This window comes from Medicago sativa, chromosome 1, assembly GCF_051527215.1.
Source record: "Medicago sativa cultivar Bolivia chromosome 1, Bolivia_mono, whole genome shotgun sequence".
Classification (NCBI taxonomy): Eukaryota; Viridiplantae; Streptophyta; class Magnoliopsida; order Fabales; family Fabaceae; genus Medicago; species Medicago sativa.
The window spans coordinates 83,113,969-83,126,479 of NC_140749.1; the positions used below are offsets into that span (position 1 = coordinate 83,113,969).

Here is a 12,511-nt window from a genome sequence, read left to right on the forward strand (position 1 = left end):
TAATTGATTTTGTTAATTAAAGTCAACATTTATGTCCACATCAATGTTATGTGTCATAAATATTGACTTTGAGTCTTTGACTAACAAAATAATGGAAATAAATAACTTACTACTATTTAATTAAGGAAAATGTTAACTTATGTTTTAAGATACAAGTTAAGAAGGTAAAGATATAACTATTATTATTTTGAAAATTTTGTATTTAATGTTGTAAATGTTTAAACATTTACATTTTTAAAACACATTTTATTTTTTATTTCTTTTTTTAATTCATTAACTTGTGATCGGACACAAGTTAACATTACCTTTTAATTAAATTAAAGAACCAATATTTACTTTTTTTTTGTTAGAAGACTGATATAAACTTTGTAATAAAGATGAAAGATAAAAAGATGTTTAAACCTTCATTATAACAAGTCAACATTACCTTTTAATTAAATTAAAGAACCAATATTTACTTTTTTTTTGTTAGAAGACTGATATTAACTTTGTAATAAAGATGAAAGATAAAAAGATGTTTAAACCTTCATTCTAACATTTTTTTGTCTGTAACAAAAAATATAAACTTTCATAAATTCATAGCAAAACACAATAATACTAACATGTACTAACAATACTATTTAAAAAACATTTACCAAAAAGTAACAATGCCAATTTTAATTTTTAATAAGTAAAAAATTAAGATTTCTACTATTTGTTTTTTTTTAACCAAAAAATATTATTTTGAAAGAAGAAAATGATAAAAATTACAAGGCAAAGCCAAAAGCATTGCGCACATTAAGAAAAAGGGTCGCTATCATGCGCCATGTGAGTCACTATCCTATCCTCTTCTTAAATAATTGGAAACATATGAAAAATACACAGAAACTGTTTTATTTTATCTTTTCTTAATTATTCGTCACTCAACTCAATTTCTCGCCGAGTTTTTCCTCCGACGACTCACGGCCGCATAATCTACCATTCTTCACCGTCGATCCACGCGCCGCCGACCTGTGCTTCTGATTCTCCGGTACTGTTTACTCGCCTCTTCTTGTTCTTCTTCGATCTATGATTTGTTCTTAATTTTTCGATAAAGTGAATGAAAATTGAAAACCGACACTTCCAAATCTCACTTTGCTTTCTTTGATTTCAGTGTTTCTGATTTCTATCACATGCATTTGCAAGTAATTGCAAAACTTTGCTGTTTTTTTTTTGTTATTTAATTTGTTTTATTATTATTATTTGGTTTTTTGGAATTTTGATTTTTTTGAGAAATTGCTAGCTAGCATTTTATGTGTGATGTGTTGTTGTTGTTGTTGTTGCATTAAAGTAGAGATCTTCGTTGCGATTTGTCGTAGGGATTTGAACTTTGTCCCTTGAGGTTATAAGGTCGAATTCTTATCACTGAGCCGACATCTCTTGGATATTTTTGTTAATTTTTACAAGAGCATAAATGAATTACTTTATGGCTCCTTTTTAGCTGTTTTTTTGGGTGGTTGTTACATATTCAACATGTTTTTGGATCATTTAGAAATTTGAAGAAGTCTTAAAGTGTTTTTTGTTTGGTTGTCCTTGTCTTAGCTTAGAAGGCTTTGTTAATTTGTATATTCATTGTTAAATGTACTTTTGTTTTCTTACATTTTTTAATGATTATTTTGTTATCTTATGGATATTGAACTTGTTCAACTGAGCATATTCTATGTTTTATTTTTGAAGAGTGCAAGTGCATAGGAAAATATTGTTAAAAAATTAAAATTTAAAAGATATGAAAATGATGGATTTCGAAACTAAGGAAAATCAATCTGATTATTGATTTCTTTTGGTTGAAAAGGCTGTAGCATTTGTTGTTCTTCTAAGAGGAGGAAGTGATATATAAAAATCATTTATGGCGTGCCAATGAGCAGAACTGATGTTATTTGCAGTAGAAGGTGGAGGATTCTTCTCTGCTTCGGCTTCAGGGTATAGCAAGGGCCTGAGCCTACTCCTTTTGGGTCAAAGGAATGAGGATAAACCCATGAGAGTTGCACCGTGGAACCATTACCAGTTGGTAGACCAAGAATCTGACCCTCAACTCCAGCTGGCTTCCACAAAGAATCGCCTTTCCCGCGGGTGTGCCTCCTTTGTCTGCTTTGGTCGCACTTCCGCAGGGCATGATACTCCATCACCTCTTAAAGTCGGACCAACCCAACAACATGATGTTTCACCAGGGCTACCGGTTTCTAATGATGGAAAGGATCCCTCTCATATAGATGATAACAATGATGGTATAAAGGTCACTCTTAAAAGTAGCATTAGAAGGCCACACAGTAATAAATCAGTTTCTGTTGAGGCTACCAATGAGCAAGACGCATCAGGTGGACATGTCGTTTGTACTCCTGGTGATCAAGCAGAAAGAAGGAGAGTGCAGTGGACAGATGCTTGCGGTAGTGAGCTTGTTGAAATACGAGAATTTGAGCCCAGGTATTTGAATATTTTATTTTCGATATCAGCTGTAATAAAAGGAAGAACCTTTCTCTTCGTACTATTATACAATTTTAGATTAGAGGTCTTGTTTACCCGATTTTATTTTATTGTCAGGACACATGGGCTCCTGATACTTTATTTTGTTTGATTGATATTAGTGTATGAATGAGATATGCTAGGATGGCCTTTTAAAAATATATGTTTTTTTAATACTATAAATCCCAAATCTTTGTATTCGCTGCAATGAATGATGTATGAAACTTCTAGCATTTAGCTTGAGGCTGAGTTGAGTTAAATTAGTTTTACTTCAGAGAGATGAAGGTGAACTAATTTCAGTTTTGAGAACATGCACATATAGCTTTCCCAAGCTCTAAGGAATTTTACATTTTTGTTCATTCCAAATGATATCGGTCCAATGAATGCCGGACCATTAAACTTGTAGATCCTTAATCCAACTCCTTCTACGCATAGGTGTACAAATCTTCTTACGATTTCCATTTGAAAATTAAAGACAACTTGTATTCTTTGATGATTGTAGATTATTTCGAATGACTTAATTTGATCCTGCAAATTTGAATTAATTTCTTTTGATCTATTTTGGAATTTTATGATGAAGCAAGGAGTGGCGCTTCGGTTGCCATATGCCTCTCCTCAAGCTTTTGGGTGTCTGTGATTGGAGGTGAATAATAATAAATTTTGGGAATTTCAGCATTTCACTCACACTTTTATATGATGTTTGATTAATGGCCATTGTAATCTGGTTTCTTGGAACTCGATTTAGAACTAGGAAGGATTTGTTATTTTGATTTTATTTTCCGATTTGTTTGGTTTTTGTTTTTGACCTTTATAATTAGAGGATGCCTTGCCCTCTATCATTGTTCCTATTCTATTATGATCATTTTTTTTTTGTCCTCAAGAAGTTTATAAACAACAAAAAAATCTTAATTTTCCTCCTTCTTCTTTCTAGGTATGCTATCACTTAGTTTATGCAAAAAAAAAAAAAGGGTTAATATATGTTTGCCCCCTTGTAATATTAACGGTTTCTGGTTTACCCCCTGTAAAAAAAAATTGTTTAGATTCCAACCTTGTAATTTGAAAATTCTTTGTTTTAGACCTTCATGAATTTTGACTACAAAATTGATGATATGCCAGGGGGTAAACGGAAATTTGCTCAGATTACAGGGGCGAATTTTGTGTGTCTGTGACTGTGCACATAATAATGCATATTATAGTTCTACACCAAATCCATGTTGGTTGTTTCTTTAGTGTATAAACCTGTATTACTTTTATGATCTTCAGTGATTTTGTCAGTATTTTGTGTTTGTGTCGAGATTTGGACCAATTTATTACGTTCAACAATAAGTCTTTGCCACATCTTTAGGATAATCCAAGGGATTTGATTTTATCTTATTTAATCCCATTTGATTTGATTTGTATTTATTGCAGTACATCAGTTGTCCTGTTTATTGGAACATCATTTAGTGTAATTTTTCATATAAACAGTCCTAGACTGTAGTAATAAACATGAAAGCATTTTCCCCATTACTTTCTACATGGTATCAGAGCCATATATAGATCTGTTGAGGATCTGTTGAGCCACCCGTTATCAAACCACTGAGGCCACATTAGAGATGTCTAGTCCTGGTCCTGAGAGGATATGTTAAAATTCCCACATTGGAAGAGATATAACTTGAAAAAATGTTTATAAGTAGGAGGCATCCCTCACAATACAATCTGGTTTGGTAGAATTGAATTAAGCATTACTCTTTGGTTGATCTGTAGGCATCTTGTATATTGCCACTAGTTTGGTATGAAATGCAAATAGTCCATACCTTACCTTGTTCATAGAGATTAAGTAGAATACATAACATGGTCAAATTTGCTGTAGTGTCATCGGCAAATTGAGTGTTCACATGCGGGTATACCTGGTTAGGCTTTTTCCATGTTGATACCACATCTTAAAACCCATGTACTTTTTTTCATTCTTTTATCTACCCTAAGAAGCTCTTCAGCGGCTCTCATTGCAACTCCACAGATCAATCAAATGTAAAAAGCCAATGTTAAATACTGCTTCTAATCACCGAAGCTTTACAGCCTAATGCTTGTAGAGTTGTACTCCTATTCATATAAACTGCATGTCCTGCAGTGCTGATTTGCTGCCTTCAGCACCATTATCGTTGACATTGGTGATGGAATCTGTCCAAAAAACTGGATGTGGGAAGGAATGCAGCTATGGTGTTTACCTTGGCTTACTTGTTATTCTGGACCTGAAATGGTTTATAGGACATGACATGATTTGGAGACAGGCATGTCGGGTAGAGATCTAGTGCACAATTTGAGCCGTGGCCGTGAGGCATGGTTGGACTTGGAGGGGATCTGTTGTTGCATATTGAAGTGGTTTTGCAAAAGAATTGGTTGTTAGGGCTGACTAGCTGAGCAGGTTTGGTTAATAGTTGAGTTTTTGCATGCTATGTTGACTTGGAAAAGGTTGTTACTGTGGACATTCTATCTGCCACATCAGCAAATTATGGCAGCGTTGTTGCTTCTAGTTAAGTCAGGGATCCAATTGAAACTGGAAGAAAACTATAGGAACTTAACTAGAATAGAAAAAGTTTATGGACCAAGACTTGATTGAAAGTAATTTAGGTCTCAATTCTTTTCCCATTATTATGCAAGCATATAGTAACCGAATATATATTTATTAAACAAGTATAGAAAAAATGACGCCGTACTGCAGTTAGCTTGTTTGTCAATAACCTGTCCTATACCCTGACAGGTTGACAACCATTAATTTGTGTATATGCTGTCATACCTGTTATTATATGAGTTGGTTGTGATAAAAGTTTAGAACAGTTTTCCTTGTTATTGTTTGTTTTCGTGGTTTATTACCTGCCTGTAATTGATTCTATATGATAGAATTTTTCCTTCAACTGCAGTGAAGTGGATGGATCAGATGATGAATATGATAATGGAAATGAGAGAACTTGTTCCTGTGCGATAATGTAAATTGAAGTTTCATTAAGACGTTAGGGTCATTCATCGGGACATCCATCTTTAACACAACATCACTCGGTTAGATGCAAAATGAGTGAAGATTTTTTGGTCCTTTGGAGATATATACACCATGTTGCGGGAGTGATTGTTTGTGTCTCTACTATTGCTTGCTGCGGCTTCAAGTTTTGCTCCTATACCTGTCATCAATTTGTTGTATAATTCTTGTGTGAATTCTTTTCTTTTATTCATCATTTTTATGCTACTTTATGTTCTTATTTATATGAACTAAATACTATGCTATGGCTTTATCGAAAGATAATACAAATGTAATATTTTGTAAAGTATCACTGGCTGCCTGTTGACGAATTTGTGTTATGACTAGGATTTCTTTTTTGAGGTATATCTGTTGCAGGTATAAATTAAGTCCATGTTCCGGCAATTGTTTTATAGACTGTTGTGAGATTGTTTGGGATTGTTTAAGTGCATGAAGAAAAATGAGTGATCATTCATAGTTTCTAAAGGATAACGAGATTTCCTGAAATTTGGGGTTTGGAGAATTGGAGTATACCAGATGTGTTGTATAAGTCTTGATTGATTTGTTACTTGGTGCTCTATATAAAAGCAAAGCTGCGAATAAAATCCCTGAGGTGATTGATTTTTTTGTATATGGTGCAAACTGTCCAGTGGTTCTTGGGGATTTGCAGTTAGATTTTCTTTAAGGTCATTTGAAACTTGTCTATGTTTCTATTAACCGACAAAAATTTCTCAGGATTGCTCAGGATTAACTGTCCAATTTGTTTTTTCAATACCATGCTAACATCAACATTATAAATGAAACAAGATATCATAATGAAGTACAGACCTGCATTATACCAAAAATAACATTTTAATTGAATTAGCCTAAATTAATTAATTCTATTTTTGTAATAGCTCAGGTTGTGCTATACAACCTTATTTTGGTAATAGCGTAAATTAATTAATTATTTCTCTTCACTTTTAGATAGGGGGTGTTCATAGGTTTATGCCTAACTGCAATCCTTATTCTCTAGTTCCATACACTCCTGTCATTTGTTACATAAACAACTTATACATAAACACTATATGGTAAGCACTTAATTTAAGTGTTTTTCCAATAGGAGAATTAGTTAGTTAATTTTAAGTTTCTGCGGAGATGTGTTGTAATTCATCAAAATATTGATTGAACTGAATCTGTATTAGCTGTGTTGTGGCGAAAGACTAGCAAATTTTAAGAGATAATGATGATTCCTTTAAGAGTGTGATGATTATCTTTGGTGTAATGATAGTAAACAATGTAATTGCCACAAATTCTAACACTAAATGATCTTTTTACTGGCTATAATCTAAAGTTGAATACAATGATATGCATAAAATTTGGTTGAGTATGTAGCCTTCATTCAATCATTCAAGTTACCTAAAAATTTGCCATCACAAATCCTTGATGAAATACCGGCAGTTAGCATGTTGCCCTTAAATAATTGCGGGTAAAGGCTGTATATTGTGTAGTGATGATAGTAAATAATCCTATGGAGCATGCGACCAATAAAACTTTCTTCTTGCCTTCTCCTTTTTTCCATTTCCATACAAAAACAGAAGCAGTACAGACCTGCATTGAGTCTGCTTCTGCTATGCTACCAACCACTATACAGTTAAAAATTGACATTTTCTTCATAAGAAAATGACAAAAATGAGGTAGATTGAAAGTGGCGTCCCTTTAGTTTGGACTAGTACAAGTTTGGGTTCAACTTGCACCATTAAAATGACCTATTTTATTTTATTTTAAATAAAAAGGTTAAATTATCTTTTTCGTCCTCTAACTATTTATTTAATTAGTATCGCTTTCGTCTCTTAACTAAAATTTGATTTATTTTCGTCCCTTAACTTTCTCTCCGTTACATATTTTGGTCCTTTCCGTTAAATTTAATTAAAAAACGTTAGGTTCATCATTTTCTGGAAAATATGAAAAACACCATCAACAACACAACAGCAAGAACAAAACCCAACAGCATGAACAAACAACAACAACAAAACCCATCAACAACAACAACCCAACAATAACAACCAATAATACCATCAACCCAGAAAAGAAAAAAAAACTGAAATTCAACTCTATAAAAACATAAAACATAAACTTACGATCAAAAGACCCATCTTTATAGGCAAATTTCCAAAACCCTTTACATCTCTTCTTCTCTCAAAAGACCCATATTTCTCCAAATTATTTTTTCACGTATCCTTAAATTTTTTGATTGGTTTGAATCCCTTTCACGTTCTCTGCATAAGGATTCATCAAGACATAAAGATTTCGAAGATGAATAATCATGGTACGAGTTCTTCAAGATGCAAAATCATTTTCTTCCCCTTTCAATCAAAATCGCAAAATCACAATCACAAATTCTAAAATTCTTGTTGTTCATGAAGAAACATGGTACTGAACACACAAATTCAACAGATTAGACCAACTGAATCATGGTATTTTTTCTGGGTTTTTATAAGATCAAATTTCAATTCTTTTTTATGGGTTTTTCTGGGTATTTTTTATGAAGGTTGATCCAGATCTGAAATTTAGCAAATCAATGGGATGACTTTATTCTCTCACTAGTTTACTTGATTTGATGAGATAAAATTTTGGTATGTGTTGGATCTAATTTTCACGTCCCCTTTTGGGAATGAAAAGAAAAGGATAAAATTGAATTTGATTTTATAGGGTTTTTTTAATAAACATAGTGATAGTGATGATATGTTATGATGATAATGATGTGATAAAGATGATGTTGAAGAAGGGGAAGAAGATGCAGAAAAATTAGGTGTTTATAGAGTAGTGATTTCAAATTGTATGAAGAATTTTATTTTATTTTTCCAGATTTTTGTTTTGCTGTTTTTTGATGAAGGTGGATGAGAAAGATGATGAAGAAGTTGAATGAAGATGATGATTGTATAAAGGCTTAAATATTAGTATTGGTCCCTTATTAATTTTCTGTTAAAAAAAACACAAAACTATTGGTATTGGTCCTTGTACTTTGTAAAAATATTGGTATTGGTCCATGCACTTTGTAAAAATATTGGTATTGGTGCCACGTGGCGTGAAATGATTGGGCCACGTGGCACTCCGTTAGTTTTGTTTTTTTTTTTTTAACAGAAAGTTAACAGAGGGACCAATACCAATATTTTTACAAAGTGTAGGGACCAATGCCAAACAAAAAAATGTGCAGGGACCAATGCCAAAATCTGATGAAAGTGCAGGGACCAATGACACATTTAAACCTTGTATAAACCCTAACGTTTTTTTTAATTAAATTTAAAGGAAAGTACCAAAATGAAAGTTAAGGGATCAAAATAATTCAAACTTTACTTAAGGGACCAAACCGAAACCAATTAAATAGTTAAGGAGCCAAATAAAAAAATATAGGTGACCAACCTTGTATTGTACACGGTACCAAACTCTCTCTTTCTTCCTCTCTCCATCACCTTCGTCTTCTTCCTACCTTTCACATTAATTTTCCTTCTATTTCTTTCGCTAACAAAAACCCTCCTTTAAATAATTCTTATAAATTCTTATAATCTCTTCACAACTCATATCTTAGCATATTCATTTACTCTTTCTCCTTCCTTTTATCAAATTATCAGTATAACTTAATTCACCAAACAAATAGATCTTGAATTTGAGAATAATTCTAAAAATTTGTTTTTTTTTTTTAACAAGTAATTCTAAAAATTTGTTGAAATTAAAACCACTAGATCTGTAATTGATGGGAATTTGCTCTATAAATCCAGCTGAGTACAAGGCATAAAACGGAAATGAAATCAACAAGACCATGAAAGAGAGCATGTTGTTCTAAATTGTTTAAACACCCATCAACAAGACAATTACACCTAACCTGCATTGTTTTAGAATAGTCATTCTAGAAAGCAATTTTTCGGTAAAAAAGAAACATACATATAAGAATGGTCAAATGTGATGTTTGATATTCAAAAGAAAAAAAATGTGAAGTTTAATCGATAGAGGAAAAATAAATTTGGAAAGAGATGAGAGAGAGGCAACCATTTTCACATAAATTTTAAAAAATATTTATCAGTCCATGTTATACCCAGGCAACCATTTTCACAAAATGACAACGGTACTACTGTGCGGGCAGTCTTAAAGTAGGCTTAGATAGTATCTAACTTAGACATCAGGTAGTGGACAGACAATCACAACCGTGTATATTAATTAATATCATATCAAAGGTCAGAATTCAACTGATCCAAGTTGAACCCCAACATTCACTTGTCCAAACTAAAATTAACCTTATATAAAATGAAAGAGAGGGATTGAATAAGGAGGGGGAATAGAGTGGAGATAACAGCAAACTTTTCTTCTCTTATATGAAAATCACCCGAAGCACCAACATCATCTTCTTCTTCATAATCCACCCACCCTAACCCATCTCAATAAAAAACCAAGCAAACAAGAAAAGAAACAATCACACTATTTACTCTTATGTTTGATTCATCTTCGTTGTTTTATCTAAAAAATTTACTTATTTTGGTGGTTACGACCAATAAATTAGAGACTTTTTGGTGCTTTAGTTCTCTAGCTCTTTTTATAATCAATCCTACCCTTTATTTTTTTTTTATAGAAAGGAGCGACTTTCTCTTGTTCTCTTTTTAAAATTTAATTTACATTTTATTAAAAAATGTATTCTCTTGCTTTCAAAAGAACGACTAAAAATACTTGTTTTTGGTGGTGACCGACAATTTTATAGATTTGCTTATATAACATGTATTTGGATCATCTAGAAACTTGAAGAAGCCTAAATATTTTTTTGTTAGTTGGAGATTGTCCTTGCATTAGTTTTAAATGCGTCTGTTATATATCTTTTTTATTTTAGTAATTCTTATGTTTTCTTACTAACATTGGACTTGTTCAATGATGTAGTTTTTCTACATGTCATATAACTATGTACACGTGAGTATATATAGGATCGTTTCCACAGGGAGTTACGTTAATCATAAGCATTTTCACAATAGTTCACATTAAGGGTTTGGATATAATTTGTTTGTTTGTAACACTATATCCATAGATGACAATAAAGTAAAAACGAGAGGGGATCGAACTATTTCGCTTGCGGTATAAGATAACGAGCAAGCATAACAGCAGCAATCTCTCGATCGATTAACAGACTCTAGCTTTATAACCAATATTATTACAATCATTTCTACAACATCCTTCGTGTCCAAAGCGACATCGTTATTTCCAAGTTAGCGTTTAAATATTCGTGTCCAAATTCCTTAAACGATAACAAAGTCGATCGGATAACTTAATCGACCGTGTCCAGCCTGATTAAGTATCCGAGAGCATTAAAATCTTGATTAAAAGTAATTATCAAAGGTTTACAAACTTGTCAAGAGTGATATAACATAAGATAGATTGTTATTCTAGTTCTAGATTCAAGAGTTCGTGTCCAAATCATCTTGAATCTCTTTGAAAGCATTAAAAGCAAGAATAACAACAATATTGAATCATTAAGCTAGAACCTTATATATTAAAAGATCAAAAGATTACATAATAGCTTGATTGTTACCTCAATACTACAAAGAAGGTGATAGTTACACATAGACATGTAAACTAATGCAAGGAATGAAGGAAAGATGAACATTCCATGCCAAGATCCTTGATGTCTCAATGAATCTAGGGTTGAATTTACTCCTTAATCACTTGCTTTGTGTTTCTCTCTTTGAAATAGCTCTAACCTCTCTCTAGAAATGTATAAAATGTTTTAATGGAATAGTGAAATAATCTAGAAAGAGGGAAAACTTGTATTTAAATGGGCTGAAAATGTGTAATCTCGCTTACGCGAGATTCGCTTAAGCGAGAAGCCTAAATATCTAGCCATGGCCAATAAAGTATTGCCACGTAGCCCTGATCCTTGATGAAGTTGCATCTCGCGTAAGCGAGTTGGAAGCGAGCCAGAAGCGAGTGATCCCTGGAGAAATCTCGCGTAAGCGAGTTAGAACTCGCGTAAGCGAGGTTGCTTCAAACTTAAACCGCCTTTGAATCCTGCTTGAGCGACTTGGAAGCGAGATGGGAGCGAAATTTATAATTGTTCCCTGGAGAAATCTCGCGTAAGCGAGATTTGCTTGGTTCCCACACTTGAGTTTTGGTCCTTGCTTGTCATTTCCTGCATAAATTGGGTAGAATTAGGCATATAAAGCATAAATGGTATAATTACAACAATTGATTGCTTTTCTGTAGATAACTTGCATAACAAGTCACTAAAATTGCCTCTTTTAACACATGAAATATATTACTTTTGAGCACTTATCAAACTCTCCCCAACTTAGCTTTTTGTTTGTCCTCAAACAAAAGAATCAAAAGGAAACTCACAAGGCTTTGGACAAGCTTTCTAGCACAGTACCAAACAATTCAAATCAAATAAAAATTTTCAAGTGGTGATTCAAATGTGAATGCACCGGCAAGCATGAAGTTCTCCATTATTCCTAGCACAGCTATAAATGTGAAACAAGTCCTAAGCACAAAATACACATCATAAACTTCAAAACATAAACATAACTATCTATGAACCACACCTAACACACTTCTTTAGAAGTAAATGGAATACCAAGATAACAATGAGTAAGGTAATGAACACACATCCAACAATCATGCTAACATCCTATTTAAGTTAGGTGTTCATCCAAATATCATCTCAAAAAGCATAAAAGCATGGATCAAAAGGTCTTGCAAGGGTTATAACTTGGCCGGGCTACAAAAGAAATGTCATATGTGGGGCAATTGATCAGAAAGCCTATCAAAGAGGAACATTCTTTGTAATACAACTTGAAATTCAATATCTTCCCTACCAATAATTACAACCTTTGATGATTAACAATCAAACCAATAACCTTGACAACTTATTCTATTTTTGATTTTTTTCTTTCTTTTTCTTCTTTCACCGGCCTTCTCTTGATCAAAGTTTAGGAACTTCAATGCCCAAAATGCTTTATGTTCGAGCTCGACCGGTAAGTGACAAGATTTGCCATAGACCATTTGGAAAGGAGTGAGGCCTATAGGAGA

At 32.9% G+C, this 12,511-nt stretch overlaps 1 protein-coding gene across 4 annotated transcripts; it reads left to right on the forward strand.

Annotated features, from left to right (window-relative positions):
• Nucleotides 1-860: 860 nt before the first annotated feature.
• LOC146958232 (Low affinity potassium transport system protein) lies at nucleotides 861-5,777 on the forward strand. Of its 4 annotated transcripts, none has more exons than XM_085741338.1 (4): nucleotides 861-1,009; nucleotides 1,811-2,439; nucleotides 3,059-3,121; nucleotides 5,379-5,777. In XM_085741338.1, exons 2-4 carry the CDS (start codon nucleotides 1,889-1,891, stop codon nucleotides 5,446-5,448), a joined length of 684 nt encoding a protein of 227 aa, XP_085597464.1. In that variant the 5' UTR covers nucleotides 861-1,009; nucleotides 1,811-1,888; the 3' UTR covers nucleotides 5,449-5,777. The 4 variants fall into 4 exon arrangements, with proteins under 4 accessions (XP_085597464.1, XP_085597466.1, XP_085597467.1 ...); XM_085741340.1 differs by having other exon boundaries at nucleotides 1,902-2,439; XM_085741341.1 differs by having other exon boundaries at nucleotides 1,902-2,439; nucleotides 3,063-3,121.
• The last annotated feature ends 6,734 nt before the right edge of the window (nucleotides 5,778-12,511 follow it).